At 56.2% G+C, this 24,579-nt stretch overlaps 1 protein-coding gene across 4 annotated transcripts; it reads left to right on the top strand.

The window, feature by feature from the left end:
- Positions 1 to 490: 490 nt before the first annotated feature.
- PVALB (parvalbumin) lies at positions 491 to 19,023 on the top strand. 4 transcript variants are annotated; one of them, XM_005606474.4, is made up of 5 exons: positions 491 to 701; positions 3,047 to 3,114; positions 4,765 to 4,897; positions 6,177 to 6,286; positions 18,804 to 19,023. In XM_005606474.4, exons 2-5 carry the CDS (start codon positions 3,054 to 3,056, stop codon positions 18,830 to 18,832), a joined length of 333 nt encoding a protein of 110 aa, XP_005606531.1. In that variant the 5' UTR covers positions 491 to 701; positions 3,047 to 3,053; the 3' UTR covers positions 18,833 to 19,023.
- The last annotated feature ends 5,556 nt before the right edge of the window (positions 19,024 to 24,579 follow it).

Raw genomic sequence — 24,579 nt, 5'->3', positions numbered from 1 at the left:
GCCCCTGATTGAGCTCATTTTATGGATGGGGAGACTGAGACGCAAAGACACAAAGGGACGTGTCAGAGAACATGCAGAGCTAGTCGTCGACCAGGCACCAGATCATCTTATGAAAGAGCTGGATCCACTCCCGGCTCCAGGTCCAGGCTTTGAGTAGTAAGTCACGTAACACCTCACGTCTTTGTGCTGTCTCCCCATCCACGCACAAGGGACCAGGCCCGCACTGTGAGGCTGCAGAGAGAAGATGCTGTGTACAGAGGAGCCTGGCCCAGCCCCGTGTGTGGAAGACAATTCCTGTCCCATTCTCCTGCTTGCCTTTTCTCTTCCTTTCCTTGCAGGATTTTGGAGCACAGAAACGTCACTGCCGTCTAAAGAGGTCATGGAAGTCTTCGCGGAAGAGAAAAGCCCCGCCTGAGCTTCAGCTTTGGGTGCTGGAGGAGGGCAGGGGCCAAGGGTTATTAATAGGCCTGGCTTGATGGGCCCAGGGCGGGCGAATGTGATACAGACACCCAGCACCATCGTTGGGGAGTACCTGACACCGGAAGAGGAGGGGGCTGCGGGCCGGGGGGAGCGCCACCTCCCAAAATAGCCAGAGCAGAAGCCTATATAGGTGGCCGTCCCACCACCAGGCTCACTTCCCAACAGGACCTCCCACCAACCCAGCCTTCCGGTGCAGTTCCAGCCTTCCACCCCCACCCGAGGTGAGTGGCAGCTACAGAGGCTGGAGGAGGATGCAGGGAGGCAGTGGGGAGGAAGCCAGCTGGAAGGGACAGTGACACAAGGGCTGGGGGAGGGGATGCCCAGAGGTAGGCAGCTGTGGAGTCCAGGCCTGAGAGCACGGGATTCTTGTGCTGTCCATCCTGTCTTCCAAGGTGACCTGAGGCAAATCCCTCCAGCTGGCTGGGCCTCAGCTTCCCACCTGTAGAACAAGAGGGATGGAGCCTGACATCTGTGGACTCCGGTGATGCCATCAGAGGGGGCCCACGAGCTGAGTGGGCAGAGGAGGCAGGAGGAAGGAGTGTGCAGGGCTGACGGTTGAGCTGACAATATTGTCTGACACTCGGTGGATGGACTGGGACCTGAAAGCGCCCAGTTGATGGAAGGCAGCAGGGAGAGATGGACGAAGGAGGGAGAAGGACGCGCCTCTGTGGAGGCTCCAGCCGTTGCCACAGGGGCCCCTGTCTGGGACTCTCCAGGAGCTCGTCTGTGGCTCAGACACGTGGGACTTGATGGGGCTGCGCCCTGAGCCCTGGGGAGGAGCTCCGGGGAGCGGGTCCCTGAACTCCAAGTCAGTCGACCTGGGAGTGGGCCCCTCTCTGCCAGTGCCTCGCTGTGCATCCTCAAGCCATTCACTGACTCTCTCTGGCCTCAGTCTCCCCACCAGCGTAGAATAAGGATCCTTCACCCGGGGAAACAGATCCTCAGCTAGGCGCCTTGACTGAGCCGAGCCCAGGGGCTGAAATGATAGCACAGAAGCCCAGCATGTTGGAGTTAACAGCCCAGCTGGGGTCGGGGCAGCAGGGGCAGCCGAGGTGTCTGGGGAAGGTCTCGTGCCGGGAGGCCAGGTCTGCAGCCTTGGCGCCTTGGAAGCCGCTGGTGGGCTGGTGCCTGAAGAAGCTGACTCACAGGGAGGGGGACAGCCTGAGCCAGCGGTGTCCTAGGGTTTCCAGGAGGGCAGCCGTCCAGGGCCGAGCCGAGGCAGACAGTGTGGACAGCCAAGGCCGGGCAACCGGAGCTAACGGACAGCTGGGCAGCTCTCTCCAGCCCGCCAAAGGCCACCAGTGTCAGCCCCTGCCCGCCTGCCCACATCTTGAGTTGAGGTCTCAAGATTCCACCACAAGGGACCACAACACCATCAACACAACGGAGGGAGGCAGAAGCCCAGAAACGGGGAAGGTCACCACCCAAGGTCACACAAGGATTTAGCGCAGCCCCAAATCTAGAACCCCAGCCTCCTGACTCCCTGTCCAGTGCTCCACACACTCTAGAGGCAGCCGGTTGCAGCCTGAGTCCTTGGGAGACCGTGGGAAAGAATGCAATTGGTCTCTGGCTGCACAAAGATTAGGAAGTGTCATGTTTCCCAGAGACGCAATTCAGGCCATGAAATCTGCTTCCGTTGTCTAAAAAGTGAATGTGCCACCTTCTCCCCAGACATGGGCCGTCTGCTCTCCAAGTGGGGTGAGGCTGCATGGAGATTCCAAGTAGTCTTTCCCACCTCCCCCTCCCTCAAAGCTTTGTGGGGCAGGAGGCGTCTGGACCAGGCGCAATCCTCTGGGGCCCAGGAGACCAGGAAAGTAGTTAGGGGGGATCTGAGAAGAGATCTTCGAAAAGTCAGACTAGCAAAAGGAAAAAAAAAAAAAATCAGGACTCAGAACGTGCATCCTGGCCAGATGTGGGATGGGGCACCTGCAGGGGGCCCCAGCAGCGCCGGCCTATCCGTGCCACCCTCTCCCAGCGTCCCGTGGGTCGGGTTTCCAGACCTCAGAGCTCAGATTTTGCAGCATAAATTTGCATCCAGGACAGACAAGAGCCGAGGCTGAGGTAGGAGCAGAGAGAGAATGGGAACAGGGCCGAGGGGCCCACGAGGGTGCAGGCCTGGCCCCGGCCGGTCAGTATCCTCCCAGAAGCGGCGCGACATCCTCCGAGGTGCGTCGACCCGGGACTGCGCTGCACCAAGCCGGTGCCTCCTGCGCGCCCTTGACGGCAGGCGAACCCTCCAGACCCGGCTGGTGACGCTGGCGCCCCGTAAATTCCAGAGGTCGCCCCTTGCTCTGGCTCCCCAGCCGCAGCCCCTGGGGTCCCGAGGACCCTCGGCGGGGGCGGGGAAGGATCGGCCGCGGGACGCCCGCCCGCCCGGCCCGCGCAGCCCAGTGGCTCGGCGGGACTGAGCAGCTCTGGCTGCGCGCCGAGCCCCGCGCCCCCTGGCTATGCGCCAGGCCGGCGGGCGTGCGCCCGGCGCGCAGCACTGCAGCGCTGGTCATATGAGCAGAAATGATGAGAAAAGCACTTTTTAATCTTTTCACACTTGCTCTGCCCGCTCAAACAGTTGCAGGATGTCGATGACAGACTTGCTCCACGCTGAGGACATCAAGAAGGCAGTGGGGGCCTTTACCGGTGAGCAGCGCGCTCCCCTCCCCAGCTCCCTTCCCTCATCCACCACCTTGGCCCCCGCACCCCCGCGGGCTGCGCGGACGTGCGGTCCTCCCCAGCGCTCCTCTGCCCACGTATCCCGCGGGGCGCTGGCCGGGCTGGGAGGGGGGTCCTCAGCATTTTCCAACTCGGACCGGGCGGGACGTGGCCCAGGGAGGAGGCAGGGAGGCCCGGTGCCCTACCAGAAGACCGAAACTTGCAGGCGCCGAAGGCTGGGTGCCCACGCTGCGAGGACTGGTGTCCCCGACCAAGGGCGAAGACCAGGGTGGAAAGCAGGGTCTCCGGGTCCCTGTGAGCGCTCGGGACTTCCCCTTTAAGGCCCTTGGAGGGGGCTGCAGGTGCGCACACCTTCTCTCCAAGCGCCCCCCTTCCAAGACCCCCATTCTAGACAGGACTCTGCTCCCCCAACGGTGGCCTTTGCTGGCTCCCCAACTGTCCAAGCCTCCTCTTTGGGGCTCAGAGTCCCCCCTCCCCAAACGGACCCGCGAGCGAGGTGACCTTCCGACAGCTGGCCCTCTGCTCTGCCCGACCCCGTGCTGGGCATCCTTAGCGCTTGTAACCTGCAGCCTCCTTAGGCGGCCGAGGCAGCAGAGCCGGCAGTCTCACCTCTGTGAGCTGCTCTGGGCTTGAGCGCTTGGCTGCCTACCTTCCTCCTGCCTCCCATCACCCGAAGGGGGAAACTGAGGCTCTGAGAGGGCTAAAAACTTGCCCAAGGTCACCTAGCTCTGCAGAAGGGGGATTAGGATGGGGGTCGTAGTCCCCCACCCTAGCGTCAGAGCAACTTTCCTTACATCCAGCCTGGAGCTGAAGGGAGAACATGACCCCCTCCCCTACTCACATACGCTACTCCGTCTAACATTGTGCCTGTTCCCAGGTGTTCTTATAAAGGATCTCAGGACACAGAAAATTGGGGAGAGGGACTCATTTTCTTTCTGCCTGGCTCCCCCTCCAAGGGGGCTGCAATAGCCCACCCACTTCTCTATAACCCACCTTCCTCCCTTTGAGAAGAAACTTAACTTGGAATTCCTGGGGAGCCTTCCAACACCCCCCCCCCCACCCCCAACTCCCACCAGAATGGATTTCTACAGCAAACTAGGAGTTCTGGGTCCTCCCCCTCCTCCTCCCACTGTGTGACCTTGAAAGAAACTTGTCCTTTCTGTGTCAATTTTCTGGCAACGCAATCTGTGGCCAAGAAAAAAGGTCGACCCTCCCCACGCCCCCCACACACACACCGTGTTCACACCACCTCCAGTTCCCCAGCCCACTCCCACTCAGCCACCACCCAAAGGTTTCGTGGACACCAGGAAGCCCTCTGCCTTCAACGGCTACGTCCACCATCAGCAAAGGGTCCCGAGGAAGGTGGGGGCAGGCTTGGGAGCCAGGGAGATCTGCGTGCAAGCCCACCTCTGCTGCCTCGAGCTGTGTGACCTTGGGCAAAGCACCCCGTCCTGGTTTGGGGTCCCTCAGCCCTCCCGTGGAGGCGCATGCCCTCCATCCCCCAGGACGGGCACAGAGGAGTCAATGGACAGATGCTGCCAGACGCCTCCCTTCTCCCCTCCTTCCCCACTGCCTCCTCTTTGTCCTCATTTTATCCCACTCCTTGCCCCCCAACAGCTGCAGAATCCTTCGACCACAAAAAGTTCTTCCAAATGGTGGGCCTGAAGAAAAAGAGCCCGGATGATGTGAAGAAGGTGTTCCACATCCTGGATAAAGACAAGAGCGGCTTCATCGAGGAGGAAGAGCTGGGGTAAACTGAGGCCTGCAGGGGCCGCCCAGCCCGAGGCTCCACGAGAGGGAGTGGGGGTTGGGACTCCTGCTTCTGAGTTCCTGGCAGGTCTGCCCTCTCTCTGCACTTTTCACAGAAAATAACAGAGCAGGGCCGCTGTCGCTTCCGGAAGGGTAAAATCCTCAGCAGAAAGTGCAACTAACTGGGTTAAATTATAGGCACTTAATATTGCTAATGGAATGATGCTACTTAATAATTTAATACCAATGAGGAGGCAGGTTTTCTCGCTGCCTAACACCACAGGCAAGACAGAGAGCGCTTGCTTGAGTATGTCATTGATTTTCATTTGTCTGAAAGGCACCTTTGCCACCCCGCAGACCCCCACCCTTCCGAACCAGGGCGGCCAGAGCAGTTTCTGGGCAAGCCAGGGATGCAGAACCAGCTGTGGGGACTCAGGAGTCCTGGGAGCACAGCTAAGGGAGAGAGCCTATGACAGGAAAATGCAAGAGTGCATCAGCAAAGGAACCTCCTGCCATCACCCCCTTGGCCACCTGGCCTGTGTCTGCCCGCCCAGCTGTGCCTTATGTCACTCTCTGGCCAAGACTGCCTTGAGTTTTGCCACAAAGAGAAAGGGGAGAGTGTGGAGAGGGGCCTTTCAAGTAGACACTTCCCCATCCATCCACTCTCATCCCAAAGCATCCCACAAGGGTACCCTTTGTCTAGAACCTTCTCCTTCTACCCACCCACGCCCAATGTGCACACACACGCAGAGGCTGACTTCTACCTGCCCTCCAGCCATCCCCTTCTCTAGGAAGTCCCCCTGAGTCTTCCCCTCACCCCAGGTGGGATGGATGCCTCCTTTGTGCACCTTCTCTGCTTCCCCATCACTGTATCCCTCACACTGTGTGGTGTCTCGGAGTACTTGACCTCCTCTTCTTGTTTTCAGGCAGCTTCCTGAGATCATCTCTGTGCCCCCAGTTTCCAGCATGGCCCTGGCACAGAGAAGACACTTTTGTGTTTGTTGTGTTGGTGGAAAAATAAAGAGATAAAAAAATAAACAAAACTCCTTGCCTGGAGTGAGGTCAACCCTCCGGTGAGGACAGCCTGTCCTTCCCTGCACACCCACCCACAAAGGCACAGCCACAGCCCGGGCTACCTGGCTCAGCACAGCTGCATGCATGCTGGCTGCTGCCACCCGGCCCAGCTGCCCACTTCCCCTGCGCAGATGCCAGCCCACCATCCGTGCAGCGCTCCTGCAAGGTGACCTTGACCTGACTCCCTCCCCGGCTTCTCTCCCCAGATTCATCCTGAAGGGCTTCCTCCCGGATGCCCGAGACCTGACTACTAAGGAAACCAAGACGCTGCTGGCTGCGGGAGACAAGGATGGGGACGGCAAGATTGGGGCCGACGGTGAGTAGCCGTGACTTGGGGCCTGGGCACATCGTGGATCTTGGGATATTTGGGTGCTAAAAGCTCAGAGCTGTGTCTGCTGTGAAAGGAAAGGGTGGGGATCCCACAGTCCCCAAGATTAGAAGAAAAAGGCAATCCATTATGTCTGTGTGCTCTGTCATGAAAGCCAGGCAAAGAGAAACAGATTTTTTTTTCTAAATTTGAACAACCCAGAAGGAAGAGATCCTTTTTTTTCTCCCTACTGTGTAGGGAATTTGGGAGAATTTGGCATCTTCCCTGAACTTTGCCTGCACTTTCCTTGGGTTCTGGTCCTGGTTCTGCCCAAACTGGCTGTGTGACCTTGAGCAGTCTCTCTCCTTCTCTGGGCCCCAGTCTCCCATCTGTAACCTGAGGAGATGAGGCCAGCTGATTCCCAAGGACCCTGCCGGCTCTCACGTTCTCAGATTCCAGGGATGGAAATTCCTTATCTCCCATCTCCCTCAGCATCTTGTCCTGGTGTCCTATAACTTCAAGTCTCAAAACCTGTTTTGGCTTCGCCCAAATATACAATTCCAGCATTGTAGGGAGCCAGGAGACACAGCCAGCCAGGAATCAGCTGCGAACTAGGAAACGGAATATCTGGCCCTGTCTTGCTTTGCAAGCTTTGCTTTCGGAACAGATGAGGGGCTGGTGGTCCACCGTCCCACATCCTTCTCCATTCAGATCTAACCAGCATTCACGGGGCACATCTCAGTCTTGTTATCTTTCTTAGCATCACCACATGCTTGGGAGTTATCTCCATTTTGCTGACGGGCAAACTGAGGTTGAAGATGCTCACCCTGCTCTCAGAGCTGGGACATAAGTGGTGGAGCAGAGATTCAGAGCCAAGTCTGAAAAACTCTTTCCAACATGCTTTGCTGCGTTCATTCCCGTGATAGTCCTTGCTGTCAATCTAAGAGAAAACTGTGTGTCAGTGCTAGGCCTCTGGGCCAGGCTGTCTGGGTTCAAATCCCAGCCCTGCCACTTTCTAGCTGTGTCACTTTGGGCAATTCAAGAAACTACTCTGGGCCTCAGTTTTCTCATCTCCAAACTGAGGATAATGATCATTCTTATCTTACAGAATTGTCTTGAGAATTAGATGTGTCAGCGTGTAAGGTGTTTACACTAGTGTCCGGCACAGAGTGAGTGCTATGTATGTGTTTGTTAACTAAATTTTAAAAAATAGGGACTAGGTTGTAGTCATCCTTTTATCCCCAGCATTTAGCCCTTACTTGACCCAAAGCAGGCACTTAGTAAACATCTGTCAAAGTCCAGTGCCCTCAGGCTCTGCTTCCTCTCTGCCCGTCACCAGCTGTGACCTTGACCATGTCACCTCACCACACTGAGGTTCTTGTCTCTGGCAAATAGGGTGCACAGCTTTATCCTAAGACCAGCTAGGGCTTGTTGTGAAAATTGAGTGGCTATAGACACAAAATTGCTTTGGGAAAGGTAGGTACAAGGATTCTAAATACGGATGTAGTGTATTAAAGTTTAATGCCAGAAATTCCAGCAAGGTCAGATGCAGCCAGTTCTCTGGCCTTCTGATGCCACCTGCCCTTCTCCTGGCTGGGAAGGAGGGAGGTGGTTTTAAAACAGCCGGAGCAGAGGGTGCTAGAGAGAAATTGCTGGCTGGTCTTGTTCCAGTCAGTGGCCCATCACCCCTCACCCCCATCCTCACCAAGCCTCTTATCAGATAGCTCTCCCGGAGCCTGGGTTCCTGCCATGACCCCAGCCCAGGCCTCCAGACCTGCCTCCCATTTTTATTTGCAGCCAATATGTCACAGCTCAGAAGCCCTAGGCAGGGTCTTCATGGCTGACTGCTCATGAGCAACTAACTCCACGATGAAGAAAAACCAGGCCAGATCCTGGCCACTTCCCTGCTCCCCTCCCTCCCTCCCTCCCTGCCATGCTCAGATCTTAAAGAGCTAACACAGCTCTTCCAACAGACCCAACAGACATTTACTGAGTAGCGACCCTGTGCCGGGCAGTGGGGGAGATAAAGATGAATCAGGCCCAGCTCCCAGAGGCACCATTTCCCGGCTGGGTGCCCCTGAGCCCCGGTTTCCTCATCTGTAAACTGGGTAGGACAACACATACCTCCCTGGGATTGTCGAGGATTCCAGGACACAATGTATGGGAGTGTCGAGCCCAGTGCCCCACAAGCGCCCCACAAATGGCAGCTGCAATCCCGTTCTGTCTGCACGTTGCTGGCAGCTCTGTGCATAGACACAAATGAACAGGGGTCCCAGGCAGAGGCCGGGAGGTCCAGACGAGCTCTGTGGAGGGGGAGACAGCGGGCATTCCTGCAGCTCTGGAGGCCGTGGGCAGGAGGGCTGCAGGCTGGCAGCGGCCAAGGAGGGAGGTGCAGGCTGGTTGGTATCAGCAAAGACACTGAGGCTGGGAAGTTCAGGGGTGTTTAGAAAGAGGCAGGAAGATTGGTTTGCTGGGGGTGGGAGCGGAGAGAGAATTGTAGCAGGGCATGGAACGTGTGCCCAGCCCCATGCTGGGGTCTGCACACGTCACCCCATTTGACCTTGGGATGACAGAGGACAAAGGTGCAGAAAAGAGAGGAGCAGAAAGAGGGCTCCAGTACCCAAGGTGTCACTGGACTGACACCCAGGTCTGTCTGCCAGCACCGTCCAGGCTCAGGCCGACCTGGTGAAGGACTGGAGGTCAGGCCAGAACAAAACAGGGGAGCAAGAGAAGAAATGGGCAATAAGAACAGATCGCCCGAGGCAGTGGGGCCCCACTCTTTGTGCTTCTGGGGTGGGAAGATGCAGACACCTCCCCTTCCCCACTGCCACCCCCAAGCACAGTCCTTTTTCTGGAGGATGATGGGCAGGATGGATGTGATGATGCCCAACAGGCAGCAAGATGGGAGGCAGAGCCCTTTGTGGGCCCAGGAAATTCTATTCCAGGCGCTCGGCTTTGCCGCCTCTCCCTCTAAAGGCCAAAGGGCCGGAGCCCTGCCCACCAGCTGGAGGATGCCTTCAACTCCCAGCGGGACCTGGGGCAAGTCACAGAGCTCCTCTGACCTTCCGGTGCCTGCTCTTTAAAACCAGGGGTCAAATCACCCGCCAGTCACAGGGGTCCCTTCCAGCTCTGAGATGCCCTGGATGTCCCAGTGAATAAACCTCTAGACAGGACCAGCTCTGCCCTTTGGCCCAGCCGTGTGACCTTGAATATCAATAGCAATGACACCTAACCTGGGGGAGCTGTTACTGTGAGCCAGGCACCCGGCTTAGCAAGTCACTCATTTCATCCTCCTAGCTCTCTGTGAGGCGGATCCTGTTACCGTCTCCATTTTACAGATGAGGACACTGAGGCTCAGAGAGGCTAAGGGTTTGCCTAAACTCCCATGCCTAGGAAGAGATAAGGTCAAGATCTGAGTTCGGGTCTGTCCAGATCCAAAGCACATGGCCTATGCTGCCTGCTTCATTCAGAGTTTAGGAAGCATCCACCACGAGATGATTTTCTTATTCACTGATGCTTCTTTCTCCCCTACTGGGACGTCAGCTCCACGGGAGCAGGAATTTTGTTTCGTTTGATTCTGACCCCAACACCTGGAATAAGCCCTGCCACATAGGAGGGGCACAAGAAAAGTTTGTTGAATGAATGAATGAGTGAATATGTGTCCAGCTCTGGAGATCCAATGATGAGGAGGTGCGGTACACAGGGAGAGGTCTGCAGGTCAAGGCTGCAGACCCGTGTGGGCTGGGTGCTGGCGTGTAGCAGGTGCTGGGGGATTCCAGAGCAGGGTCTGCCTCCCTCCCCAGCTGTTTGCCCTTCTGAAGGTGAGTGATATTTGCCAGGCCCTTCAGGGCCCAAGATGGAAGGGAAGGGGCAGAAAGACAAAGTCCTCCTGATGACCCTTTGCATTCCCGTCTCTGGGGCAACTGCTTCCAGGAAGCACAAAGACGTTTATAGATGTGGTCGATTGATTCTGGAAGGCCACCCTTAAAAGGCTGGGGCAGAGCTGGTAAAAGGGGGTTTTAAGGCAGAAAAGGAGACAGAAGCTGGACAGAGGTGGAAGGTGGCCAAAAACCCAGCCACAGTTGCAAAACCGGGCACAAATAGCAGGCGAGACTGCTAAGTGGCAGGTTCCTTCTTGAGTACTTGTCCTTCACAAGGGTGGCTCACATACAGGGCCCAGCGTCAGAACCCCCCGGCTTTTCACAGCACAGATGGCTGGGCCCCACCCCAGAGTTTCTGATTCCTTAAGTCTGGGGTGGGGCCCAAGCGCTTGCATTTCTACCAAGTTCCCAGGTGGAGCTGATGGTCCCGGGGCCACCCTTTGAGAACCACTGCCTTACAATAATCCTAGAAAGTGGATGCCATCACTCTCCCTGTTTTACAGATGAGGAAACCGGGGCACAGAGAGGTTAAGTAACATGCCTAGAGTCACTCAGGAGCAGAGCCAGGACCCTGTGCTTCCTTGCCTCTCACGTGGGCCCGTGTCCCCAGCCTGGGCTTTCCACACCCAACGCCTGCCCGCATGGAACATGCAGGCTGGCAGGAAGAGCAGTTACCACCCCCGGGCACATCCTGTGTGCCAGGGGCTGCACACGGCCTTCCCCCTTTTAGCTCAGGCAGTCCCCACAGCAGCTCCACAAAATACACCCACACTGGACAGACAAGGAAACTGAGGCCCAGGGAAGGGGAGCCACTTGCCCAGGATCACCCAGCTATTCAGCACTCAGGCCCGCTTCAAACCTTGACACTCTGGCTGCAAATAGCACCCCCCTTCCCCACCTTGCTGTAGACAAGATCTGCACACCCCATACCCTCGCACACACGCACGCACACACGCCATCCTGGTTACGGTTCCCTGAAACCCGATCCCGGCGGCAGATCCAGTTTCCTACGCTTCAAGCCTCTTCCAGCTCGAGATCCTGTGGTTTGCTTTTTGCTTCCGTTGCTGCAAAATTTAGTCATAATTATTGCCTGACCGTTGCAGGCTGCTCAACTCACGTGCCTGAAGGCATTCATCTTTTCTGCTTCCTTCTGGCAAAATCCCTTCTGTTTTATCCTTAAGTAGCCTATTTAACAGGGGCAGGAGTGGGGAGCGAGGGAGCCCTGAGGCTTAAACACCTGAACGCGGGAGGGCAGAAGGCGTGCTGCCAGCCCTGTGAGCTGCCACGGCTTCTCCTCTCTGGGCATCCATCCCCTCACCCCAGAGCGGGGTAGGAACACCCCTCACAGGGGTACTGCTTGAACTGAGTGAACATTCTGGAAATGATTCCTCTCCTCTTCCTTTGTATGTATGCTTTCTCTTGTAAGCCCCCTCAAAACCCTTAGGAAGTACTGGAACACCAGTCCCGGAAGAAAAGGAAATCGAGTCCCAGATGGGAGGAAAGTGAGCAGGAGGGCAGGGGAGCCCTGCCGCCTCCCTGTAATGCCAGCCCTCCGGCCCCTGTGCGATCTGATTTCCAAGCAGGGCAGGATGAGCATACTGGGGCCAGCCCGCAGTCCTGAGGGCAGGGCCCTAAGGTGCGCAGCGTTCTGTTCCACCTCACTGTACCCTCACACCGGCCCCCTATGATCAGGGGACAGAGCCTGTGAGCCCCACTGAGAGATGTGGAAACTGAGGCCCAGTAGACATGAAGTGCCAAAGTCACATAGCAAACCTTGGCCGAATGGCACCTGGGTCTCCTGACTCTGCCACTCCCTCCCCCGAGCTGAGTTGAGATCCTCGAGTTGTAAATGGTTGCTGTGCTTTGCAGGATGCTCGCCTTAATTCCTGCCTGGACTCCCCCTAACTGCGGCCTTCCGCTGCGCTGGATGAGGCTGGCAAAGGGGGAGGGGCGGCCCTGCTCACATAACTCCCCTCCTGTGATGAGGAGCAGTAGTGGGGGCAGGTGACATCCCTTCCTGCCTCTGGGGGGGTCACGGCTCAAGTCAGAACCCAGGGCGCTTCCACTCCAACCTCTAAGAAAGAGACTCGCCCCGGCATGAGCCACGCCTGAGTCAGAATCTTCCTGGCTGAGTGCCTCTGAGCCTCAGTTTCCCTGTAAGTAAAATGGGGGTAAGAGAGCTGGCAAGGATGAAATGGGATGACACACAGGGCAGTGCCTGGCACACAGTGAGCCCCCGGAACTGTTGATGCCCTCTGGTTCGACCCCGAATGACCCTGCCTCCCGGTTCTGTGGGGTGGGAAAGTGATCCCTCTTTGCAATACGGATTTATAAGAAGCCCAGCCCTGGAGCTATTTCGAGGCGAGGTGATAAACCAGCAGACCGGTGCCTTCGTCTGGTCATCACGACAGAGGGGAGGAAGCAGCCTTCCAGGCGCTGACTAATGTCTGTCTCAGTTTCATTTCAGGCTATCAGCGTGTGCTGGGCTCACCTGTCAATAGCTTCTAAATTTGTCCATTCCCACAGCACCCAGGACTGGGACAGACCTAATTAGGCTAATTTCAGTCTCCTAAGGGAAAGGAAAGGACTGAGTCCTCCCATCCTCTGACCCTCCATCGGCTGCTCCCTCCCCCCATCCCTACCTCTCACCTCTCTGATTGGATGATGGAGAAACCAGCAAACTGGCCCCGGGGGCCTCGGGTGAGGCGTCCATGCAGAGGTAGGGCTGTGCCTGGGTGCTCATAGGAGGAAGGGCGCTGGGTCCCTCCAGAGGGGCACTCTCCCTCGCACGTCAGCAGTGAGCATTGATCTAGCGTGACCCTCTGTCAGCACCACTGTACTGGGCACTTCTCATCCATCATCCCATGCTGTCCTCACTACAACCCTACAGCAGGTGCTCTCATATCCCCATTCTACGGATGTGGAAACTGAGGGTCAGAGACTAAGTTTCCACGGATGGGTGTGCTGGAGGGGCGATCCTGACTCAGATGCGATAGACAGCGTCAGAAACTTCCACGAGCTCAGCTGCCGGTCCTTTAGGCTTCCCGTGTCCGCTGGCTCTTTACATCCTCCTTGTCTTCGTTTCAGGATTTTTATGGATATTGTTGTTATTTCAAAGCCCCAACCTGTGACAGTTGTGCTGAGGAGACACAAGGGAGGCGAGACTAACATTTATAGACCACCTACTGTATGCCAGGCATCTCTCTGTATTCTCTCATCTCATCTTCCCCAGAGGTGTGCAAGTAGGCCGCATCATACCCACTTTGCAGATGAGAAAACTGAGGCTCAGAGAGGTAAAGTAGTGATCTGAGGCCACCCAGCCAGGAGGTGATGAAACAAGATTCAGACCCAGCCCCAGGGCTGCTGGAAGGTTGCTGGCAGGTGCCAGGGCGGGGACAGGAAATGACAGGGGATAACAATGACAAGGCCAAGAAATAAAGGTACCATGCCATTTGCAGGGTCCTCGCTCTGTGCCAGGCAGTGGCCAGGCATCTTATAGGCTTGGTTTTAAGGTGGCTGGAACTATAGAAGCATCTTGATAACAACGGGTACCAAAGGCTGAGTGCTGGCTGTGTATCAGGCGTGTGACCCAGAGCTTTAAGGCTGCTTCCTCTGAGCACCCCAAGGAGCTCCATCTTACAGATGAGGAAACTGAGGCACAAGGAGGTAAAGGATCTAGTCCAAGGTCACAGAAGCAAGAATGGGAGTTGGGAATTCACTCTCAGCCTCCTTGCTCCAAATGCTGTGGGAGAGCTGGAGAGCTGTGTTCTAGACCCGACACTGCACGGATGAGAAAACCAGGACCCGGAGGGTGAGGTGTCTTGTCCATGGACTTGAGTGGATGGCAGAGCCAAGACTAGAACCCCACCCTCGATGCCCCATTCCCCTCCCAGCATCCTACCGCCAAATTGGTGGACCTAGACTTTACAGAGTCTTGGTACGTTTCTTCATTTGTTTTTCTTTAAGGAGAGACCTGGATGTTTTAGAGGAGATGTTTTTTGATGGGAGGGCTGTTCGTTAATTGACTGCTTCCTAAGCACTCTGCCCTCAGGGAGACACGGAAAGTACAGAGTAGGTGACCTCTGTCCTCAATTTGTCTACAAAGTGCCCTGCTCCAGGTTCCGGGAGGATAAAATTAGAATCCTGCGTTCTCTGCAGAAAGCCAGGGCACGAGACCATCGTGACATCCTGGCTGCTTCAGGGCCGACCCCAGGGGCGGAGGGGGCTGCTTTCAAAAACCCCACAGGTCCAAAACATCTCCCATAGTCAGGCTCCAAAATGCCTGACTTTTCAGCACCAGAGGGTCCCTTGGTCAGCGTCCCTTGGTCCCTCTCACGCTGACAGCACCAAATGCCTCAGTGACTAATGGGCTCTTTGCTGATGAGCAGCCCGAGAACCCGTAATTTCTAGGGTGAGTGTTAGGGACGTCGGCGCAGGTCGGGAAACCGTCAGGACCAACTTCCTCTGTTGATAATCTCTCCGTGAGCTGGCATCAAGGACGGACTCGTGCCTCCTTTATCCCAGGACAGAGCAGCTCGGTGCCCAAGGACAGGCGAGACCGGCTGTGGCCCAGTGTCCTGGATTAAATGGCAGGTTGAAGCTGGAGAGAGTTCAGGCTCCCACCCAATCTGGGACGTGGCCTCTGCGAATCCAGGGAGGGCTGTCCTGAGACCCCAGGCCGAGTGCTGCCTCTGCCTCTTATTATCCACGTGCCCTGACACGTCCCCTCTCCAGGCTTCCATCTCCCCAGATATAAAATGGGAATCGTCCCACTTACCCCCCAGGACTGTCGTGAAAATTATATGAGGTAAATGGGTACTTGTTGAACCCTCAGGAGGACTCATGAGCCATCCATCCATCCATCCATCCATCTGTCCGTCTGTCCGTCCATCCGTCCATCCATCCGTCCGACCGTCCATCCATCCATCCATCTGGCCTTCGTTCACTAGCACGTGCTTTGCGCCAGGCCTATGCCAGTGCTAGGAGAGTAGTGAACAAGACAGACAGGGCTCCCTGCCCTCCTGGAGTTTACATTCTAGTAGGGGAGACCAACAAAAACAACTAAGTACATAAATTAGATCATTTCAGAGAGCACTAAGTCCCATGAAGCGAATTAAAAAGGGCTAATATGACAGTCAGGGGCTGGCGATATCTGAGCCGGCTCCTGAGTCACTCTCCACCTAGGTTACAGTAGGTCAGAAACGTCCGGGGTAAAGAAGGAAGCCTGGGAGCATCGTGCTTGAATCATGTCCACTGGGTGATCTTGGTCCAGCTACTTAACTCTCGGGCCTCAGTTTCCCCAACTGTAAAGTGCAGACGAGAGTGTCCTTCCCATGGAGTAGTCGTGAGAATTTAATGAGATAATAAATGCAAAACACTTCCCACGTAGGCATTCAAGGAATAAGGATTCTTAAATTCTATAACAATGGACAATACTCGTCAAAGTACTAATGATAAAAAAGCATCTCAAAAGAACCAGCTGCCTTAGTCAGGGTCTGCAGGACCATGGGAGCCCGAGGCTGAGAGAGCAGATGTTCTGACACCTGGCCCGAGGGGCGGGCTGTTAGAAGGGCCCCATCCCTGCCACTCACTGTTACCACTCAGCCCGCTACCCTGGGGGACCCTCCCTCTCTCCCACCTGGAGTCATGCCTAGGCCCCCACATCTGGGTCACCTGCCTTCCTGTCCTCAGGGACAGCCTGGGGAGAGGAGAGGGTGGTGTCCATTTCCCAGGTCAAACCCCAGAAAAGTGAGGAGCCGGGGTACATGTCCTCCACCCGGCGGGGGTCGGCGCCAGGTTATTTCCATGACGACAGCATGGGCAGATTTGGTTTTGTTTTTTCCCTCTTTTATTTTGAAATAATTCTAGCTGTACTGAAGTTGCAACAATAGCCCAGAGAATTCTGGATGCCCTTCTCCCAGCATCCCTAAGGCCAACATTTACATGACCCTGGTCCAATAGTGAGAACTAAGAAATCACACCGGGAGGTTTTTACGTAAGTGCTTCATACTGACTCTGGGAGGGTGGGGCGAACCTCAGGGAGCCCCAGATACTTTTTACAGCCTTTTCGAAGCCACTTCACATCCAGTGTCTTGTTTGTCTCTCACAAGGAATTGTCACTGCCCCCTCACTTCACTCCACTGACCAGTGGAGGAAGTGATGCCCGAGAGGTACATTTCCCACCTAGTAGGGCCAGGCTGCTCCTGGACCCCAACTCTCCATACTGCCCCCCTCCCCGTGCTGTCCCCACATTATGACAATGCATCTTCTAGAGGCCATGGGGACTTACCTGGGGCCCCTGCTGCAGGGAGGGGACATGGCATCTCAGAGACACACAGTGGCAGAGGGTGGCAAACTCCTTCTGTCCTCTCTCGTCTCCTGGAGAGAAAAACAACAGAGAAGACCCTCCCTGGACCCCCTTGATTCCAAATAAAGGTCTCAGAAGAGCCGGCTGCTGGGCAGTCCCCTTTGACCGCCACAGTAAGGACCCTGCAGTTGAGAGGACATGGGAAACGGGCAGAGGAGCTCACGGCGGGAGCCGAGGACCTCCTGTGGGCCAGGACACGTCTCTTCTGACCATCTCCGACCCAAGAAGCGGAGCGGACTTCTCCTCCTTTTACGGATGATGAGGAGGAGGCTCAGAGAGGCCAGGCGCCTTTTCTGAGGTGACACAGCCCGTAAGTGGGAGAGCCAGATTTCAGGCCCAGGCTTCTTCAGCTGTGCCAGTCCCGTCACACAAGACGCCAGCCCAGCATGGCTACGGGTCTTTCCCAAATACACCCCACTGTTTCCTGCCCTCTGGGCCTCGACAGTGGAAGGCCCCCACCTCAGTCCCTTCCTCCCTCTGCTTCTTGCTGTGGGAATCCTGCATCTTCTCAGGGACTCTCTCAGACCCACCTTCCCTCTGAAGGCTTCGCTGCTTCCTCAGAAGGCAGCTTTTCTCCCTGGGAAAGACAAGTCTCTGTGTCCCCTCATCCTTTCCCGGACACAGTGGCCCCTCGGTGTCTGGTGCTGAGCCAGGTGGTGGGATGGAGGCATGAACAAGGCGGGTGGGAGCTCTGTGTTCCAACGAGAGAGGCAGACGACAAAGGAATAAGCAACATGTACTCAAAATTATTTGCAGGGTGCTAAGTGCTGTGAATATAACAAAAAATGGTCATAGCAACGAGGACCCCAGTCAGGCAGGTCACTACTTTCGCCAGAGTGGTCAGAGAAGGCCCCTGGAAGAGGGACACTCGAGCTGAGACCAGGTGAGAAACAGCTGGCCCATGAGACAGTCTGGAGAGTGTCCTGGGCGGAGAGAACAGCAGGTGCAAAGATCCTGAGGTAGGAATGCACTCAGCGTGCTGGGGGCTCAGAGGAAGGCTCGCAGCGTGGAGCACTTCCTGCCAGATATGGTCTTCTTCTCAGACTGGACCAGAAGCTCCTGCCGGGCAGGGACTATCTCCTGCTACCCATGTCTCCCCTCACCCGGTTCAGGCCATTCCTTTGTTCCTTCAGGAGGAGCTGGATCCACGAGAGGGACTCAATTGCCCCCTAGTGCCAATGCTGGTCTCTGACATCATTAATCAGCAGGAGGTGAAGCCTGGCGGACGGACACCACTGGGGAGGCAGGGGCAGGCGAGCACCCGGCCTCCCCCACCGTGGCCTTGAAGGCAGGCCCATGGGGAGGAGCCTGGGCCCCAGGGCTTGACTCCCGGCTCAGCCACTTATAATCCTTGAGGCTCTGAAAGTCACTTCTCCTCTCCTGGCCTCAGTTTTCCCTTCTGTAAAATGGGGACAATGACTCCCCATGACCTGAGGGTCTGTCAGGAGCGTTAAGTGAGGAGCTGGTGAGACGGAGCCCAACTCCTTCCCAGCACCTGTACGTGCCCGGCCCTCTGGGCAGCATGGAGAGGTCTCCACGTGCTCGGGGCTCCTCTGGGGTCTTGCTGGGTCCCTGAGGAGGAAGTTCTTGAACCTGGCCGCTCACCAGAATCACCTTTCAGTCAATAAAGTAGTCGTCCCCTCCTCCAGCCCTCCTACGTCAATTCCGGGACAATGGCCTGGGAGCCTGTGTCTTCTCAGATTCTGCTGCTGATGCTGATGGGCAGCTGGGGAACGACCAGGTGAGAAAGGGCTCCCGGTCCAAAGTCGGACAGACCTGGGTCTGCATCCTGGCCCTGCTTCTTCCTAGCTTTATGACCTTGTAAAAATTGCCGGACTCTGAGCCTCAGTTTCCCCATCAGTAGAATGGAAATAATGATAAAATGCACATTATAAGATTATTGTCAGAGTCAAATAAGATGTATATCAAGTGTTTAGAGTCGTGACTGGCCTACGATAAACACTCAGAAAATTATCATTGCTATTATTATGGTAGTCATTAATAATTTGTGTAATAATACGATGATTTGTAGTTCTTAATAATTTAATACTAAGTTATTATTGTTAATAATTTGCTTCATGACACCATGAAGCAAAAGATAGGGTAGGCTCGTCATTTCCCATCTCCATTCGTTCATTCATTCATTCCCACACTCACTCCTGCCTTCACTCCAGGTCTTCGGCAGCAGACGTGGGAACCGAGAGAAAGCCCGGTGCAGGGGCCCAGTCTCTTCCGTGCTGTCCACTCTCGCTCACTGCTTTGTCGTTGTCTTTCGCAGAATTCTCCGTCCTGGTGGCTGAAAGCTAAGAGGCTCCGACGGCCCCGGGTCCTCCACCTCTCCGCCCCGGACCCCTGATCTCAGCCCCTCTTGCCACCCTCCTGCGTTTCTGTTGAGTTTGTTTATGTTATTTTTTACTCCCCCCTGTGCCCTGCGGCCCTCGAGTGACACCGTTCTTCTGGAAAATGCTGGAGAAACAATAAAGGCTGTACCAATCGGACTCTGCTGCTCGGGAGGACTCAGGCCTGGCGGGGTGTGGGTCCCGCCGTGACTTTGCAGACACACCTGTGCAGGGGTGGGGCCGGGATTTAGACGGTTAGAAGAGATGGGATGGAAGAGAAAGGTACTAAGCCTCTCTTCTGTGTTTGGTACTGAACGTGGTACTCTACGTGGGCTGCCCATTAATCCTTGAAACCACCCCATAAGGTAGGCAATGAAACTCCCATTTTACAGATGCAGAAACTAAGTCTTGGAGAGAAAAGTGATGTGTCTGAGCTGACATGGCTAGGACTTGTGGATGGACTGATGGATGAATGGATGCCCATTAAGACTCTTTTTGCTACAAATGACAGAAACCCAACTCAAAATGACTTAGGCAAAAAAGGAAGAAAACACAAAGACTTGACTGGTTATGTGCCTGAATAGTCCAGGGATACATCTTCAGGAACAGCTTGATCAAGGGGCTCAAGTGATATCATGAGGATTGAGTCCTTCTCTCTCCACCTCTGAGCATTGCTTTCCTTTGTGCAGGATGTGCTCTCAGGCAGGCTCTACTCCTGATGGGAGGGTTCCCCTGCAGCTCCAGGAGTACAGTCAGCAGTACCAGAAAACAAAGAGCTTCTTTCCCAGTCGTTCCATCGGAAGGCGTCAAATTTAGTTCCATCAATACCAGTAGCTAATGTTTATTGAGCACTTCCTCTGTGCTAAGCCCTTTCCATGTCTCCATCTGTACAACAGCCCTATGAAGTGGAGACTATTGTTATCTCCATTGTACAGGTAGGGAAACTGAGGCACAGGGAAGTTAAACGTTTGTCCAAGATGACATGCGAGTAAGTGGTGAAGCAGGACCCCAACCCCGGCAGTCACCTGCAGAGCCTGTGTCCCCCACTGAACAGGTCACAATGGCCAGAGGATGGGGCTGTGATTGGCCCACCCTGGATGGTGCCCATCTGCAGAGACAGATGGGGTCAGTCACACAGAAAGCTGATGGCCTGAGAGTTGGGGCGAGGAGACCCAGGAGCCATCAGAAAAGGGGACGGAAGCAGGGGGGTGAGCATGGCAGCAGCCTGCAGGATGGCTTCCCATGGCCGCTGTGGGGTGGGAACTGGAGCAGTGTTTTCCCTCCCATGTGTCGGGTCTCCAGACCCTGCACCCAGCGGTGCCACTCGACGCTTCCCCTGGGCCCCAAAGTGTCGCCCTGGGCAGGCCCGTCAGGGAAGGTGCTTGCCGAGGGCGAGGCCCAGGGCAGGCAACCCCATCAGGATTCAGGCTGTGGGGCAGAAAGGGACAGGCCACCTTCCAAGGTGGCAGCCAGGCCAAGCCAGCAGGCCCGGGCCTGGGAGGGGCCTTGGGGCCAGAACCGGAATTGGGCCAAAGCAGCAGCAAGCCCCGCAGGGCCATCCCGCCGTGGCTCAGCAAGGCGCCCGGCACCGGAGCTGCGGGGCTGCACCTGAAGGCGGGGGCTGAGCCAGAGGTCAGCGGGTGGACGCGGGCCAGGGGGGCTGGGAACGTGTCTGAGTGTGTGAGTGAGAGGTGGCGTGCGTGTGTGGGCCAGTGTGAGGGCACACGTGTGCACACGTGCTGTGACCGCAGTCGGGACCAGGGTAGACGCAGGTTCTCATGTGGGGTCTGAGGGGGCCCGACTTTGGACACTGAGGATGGGGCGGGGCTGAGAGGCTGCAGACGGGCCGCCCAGTGCTGGGCTCCTGCGGAGTGCAGGGCGGGCACTGGAGCTGCGGAGCCGGTTCAGGGCCCCAGGAGGACAGGCAGCTCAGGACGACAGTGACAGCTGCTGCTTCCGCTGGCCGGGGGTGGCCGTCAGTGCCTCTCACCCCACAAGCAACAGACAGCCCACACATCGCAGTTCAGACGCAGGGCAGCACGTGACACAGCCAAGCTGGTTTGAGAGCAGGGCCGTCCTGACTCTTAGAGGACACAGGACATCGGCTCCGGGGCCGTCCATTGGGAAAGGATGTACCTGGAGCCAGGGCAGGACAAGGTCAGGACAAGGTAGGGGCACCTTGTGGAGGGTGGGGGGGTAGCAGCAGCGTGGTCAGGGAGGGAGTAATGACAAGTGACGCTGACACCAGCAGTCAGTCGCCAAGCCCTCCTACGTTGTTCTTGCTTCTGCCCATTTCCCTCGCCCTCTCCGCCACCCCGTGGGTCCAGGCCCCATGGCGGGGCAGGGTAGGGGCCCGACTCCACGGAGCTCTGTGGCCTGGGTCTCACGTTCGAGAAGAGCCTCCAAGTTCGGACTTCGGGCATCTCTTCCGATGAGGCAACACCTCCAGTCGCCGTAACTCAGGTTGGGCATTTCTGTATATTGGGACCTCTGCCATGAGCGGGTGACCTGGCTTCACCCAGGCTCTGAGAGATGCAGGCGGGCACTGCCCAGCCCCTGACCGTGGCAGTGGCCTCCTGGCCTGTCTCCCGGCACCCCTCCCCCTCCCCTATCCACTCGGCACCCAGACCCCCCCAGGGCTCTTTCCAAAGCAGAGCAGGTCACACTGTTCTCCTGCTTAAAACCGTCCAGCGATCGTCCCATTATAGAATAAAACAATTCTATTTTATTTCTAATTTTATAATATATCTCTATAAATAATTTATGGACTAAAAATCCAAGTGCAGCCTTTCCTGCGCACAGGGCCGGCCCAGCCTCCCTCTCCCACCCGTCCCCTCCCATCCCTTCCCGCCTCCCTCCCCGCCCTCTGCTTCCACCCTCCTTCCCCTGCCTCAGCCCTATTCACCCTCAGGACAGCTGCCCTGGACAATGCCCCCCGGCCGGGCTTGGAGCCCCTGAACTTCCCCTCATCACAGGTGAAATGGGAAAAAAAAGGTGTGACCACCTAATTCACCGCCATGGCTCCCAGAGATGGCAAGATGCCCGAGGGCGTGTCTGTGGGGTCCCCGTGATCCCAGGGCCTGGCACGCTGGAAGCTGTCTTGACGCAGATGTGGTCACAGAGGTGCAGCGTGGCCCGTGACTTGCTCAGAGCCACACAGAAGTGCAGAGCGGAACAGAACAGTCGCCTGCCATGGGGTGCCTCATCCACACACCTTCCAACTCAGCAAGGAGGGTGGGGCTCAGAGGGGAGCCACTGTCGGTGAACTCCGGCACCCCCCGCCACCCAGCCGTCCGACCCCCAACAACTCCCCTCCTGGTTTGCTCCTCAGCTGAACACGACTGACTCCTCTTGATTGTTGTGCTCAGAGGAGCCTCCCTCATGACCTCCGCCCCCTTCTGTCTGGGAGAGGCTGGGGGCAGGGCAGGGTGCCGGGAGGAGGGGCCGGTTCCGAGGGCAGCCTGTGGGCAGAGTGCCAACTGCTGGATGGAAGGTCCTGGAGCAAGGAGAGGATGCAGATAGCGGGGAAGGAGGGAGCCAGGGAGAATCAGACGCGGGAAGGACGGAGGGGAAAGTCGGGGCGGGGGCCTCTCTCCTCTTTCAGCCGTGGGCTTGGAGAAGATGACTTGGCTCCACCTTCTGGCTGGACAGAGCTGCCTTCCCAATCTGCTGCCTCCTCCTTTGAGCACCTACTATGCGCCAGGTGCTTTGTATGTGCCGCCTCTTAACCCACACCACCACCCTCCACAGAAGAGAACAGTCTCCATTTTGCAAGTGAAAAAAACTAAAGTTCAGAGAGGTTAGGTAAGTCGCCCAAACCACACAGCTAATAAAAATGAAAATAGAAAACGGAAAATGAAAACATTTATTCACCCATCCCACAAATAATTTTGCAGTGCCTACTTGTGCCTGACACGGCTAAGCACTTCAGAAACATCAGCTCACTGAATCGTCATAGTAACTGCTAGAACCTTTCCCAAAGCGTTCAGCCTCCCGCTGGCTCTGCCTCCGACAGTAGATTCCCCACCCTGGGGCCCCTGCGGCCACTCTACAGGGAGAATTAACGCTGGAAGATTCGAATTCAGTGAATCTGATATTCGAGTTTAAACAGGAATCAGGAGGTCGTTTATGAGGGGCGGTTCAGAGGGGGACCGGATCGCTGGCCACTTTCTGTCCTCCTCCATCGGTCCAGCCAGTCCAGGAGAAGGGCCTGGGCAGCCAGCCTGGACCCCAGACTGTGTCCCGAAGGGCCCTCACCTGCCCTACCTCTGTTTCTGGTCTTGTTGCACCTTCGCAGGGAAGTGGCAGAAGACGTGTCCGCATCCGGGGCTTTATGAGGTCAGACGGAGGGCTCCCTGGGGCCAGGGCAGGCTGCCCCACGCATGGTGGCACTCGAGCCAGGGTACCCTCACTATCCCTCCTTTGCAGATGAGGAAATGGGGCGCAAGTGTCTTGGCTGAGATTCCAGGACCCCCTTGCTCACCCCCACTCTTTGCCTGAGGGGGACAGAGCCAGGATTTAAACTCCAAGGAGCCTGAATCCAGCGCCCGAGGCCACATTCGTCGCCTGCTTCTCCCACGTCCTCTGCGGGCATACCCGGGCCTGCCTGTGGCTTCCACGCATTCACTAACCCTTCGCTGCTTTGTGCTCCCTCTCTCCTTCTCAGAGTGCCTCAAACTCCTTCACAACCTACAAAGCCCTTCGTGTCTGGCCCCTTCCAGCCTCACCAGTCTCGTCACTCACCACTCTGCCTGCATGCTCCTCTCTCCCCACCTCCACTTGGACCCCAACCCTACATTCATTCCCTGCATTCTCTGCTCCAACCAGAGAGAGTGTGCCATTCCCCAAAGCCACATTTTTGGCTGGACGCTGTTTCTTTCCTGCCTGGCTAATTCCTATGCAACCCCAGGCCTCAGCCCAACAAGGCTGCCTCTTGGAAGCCTTCTCCACTCCCAACGAACCCCCAAGTGTAGCTGCTCACTTTGACTTACAACCCTTCCTTAAGTCCCTACTATGCCTCAGGCACAGTGGGGCCACAATCAATAAACCAGATCAGGCCTGCGCTCATGGAGCTTCCATCCCGGGGGACCCCACTCTGTGCTCTGGGCTGCCCTCAACACCCACTCCACTTCATGTTTACTGCCTCTTCATAATCTATCTTCCTCAAGGGAAGAAAATGTTTGCCAATCATGTATCAGCTGAGGGTTTAGTATCCTGAATATACAAAGAACTCTTACAATTCAACAACAAAAAGATAACAACCTATATCTGTCAGGGTTTTCCAGAGAAACAGAACCAATAGCAGATACATATATATCTCCATGTATATATGATTTATTGTAAGGAATTGACTCATGTAGTTATGGAGGCTGACAAGTCTCAAGGTCTGCAGGGTGAACCGGCAAGCTGGAGAGCTCGTGGAGAAGCTCCAGTTCAAGTCTGAAGGCAGGAAAAAAGCCAGTGTCCCAGCTCAAAGGCAGTCAGGCTGAAGAATTCTCTCTAACGCAGGGAAGTCAGCCTTTCATTCTATTCAGGCCTTCAACTGATTGGGTGAGGCCCACCCACATTAAGGAGGATCATCTGCTTCACTCAGTCTGCCAATTTAAACGCTACTGTCATCCCAACACACTCTCGCAGAAGCACCCAGACTAATGTTTGACCACACATCTGGGCATCCCATGGCCCAGTCATGTTGACACATAAAATTAACCGTCA

The sequence above is a fragment of the Equus caballus genome, chromosome 28 (assembly GCF_041296265.1).
Source record: "Equus caballus isolate H_3958 breed thoroughbred chromosome 28, TB-T2T, whole genome shotgun sequence".
Lineage (NCBI taxonomy): Eukaryota > Metazoa > Chordata > Mammalia > Perissodactyla > Equidae > Equus > Equus caballus.
Note: the sequence above shows the minus strand (reverse complement) of the source record. Positions and strands in the feature narration are given on the sequence as shown.

Coding starts and splice junctions, on each gene's coding strand:
- PVALB (XM_005606474.4), top strand. CDS start 3,054: ATGTCGATGACAGACTTGCTCCACGCTGAGGACATCAAGAAGGCAGTG. Junction 4,898..6,176: donor ATCGAGGAGGAAGAGCTGGG/GTAAACTGAGGC, acceptor TTCTCTCCCCAG/ATTCATCCTGAAGGGCTTCC. Junction 6,287..18,803: donor CGGCAAGATTGGGGCCGACG/GTGAGTAGCCGT, acceptor TGTCTTTCGCAG/AATTCTCCGTCCTGGTGGCT.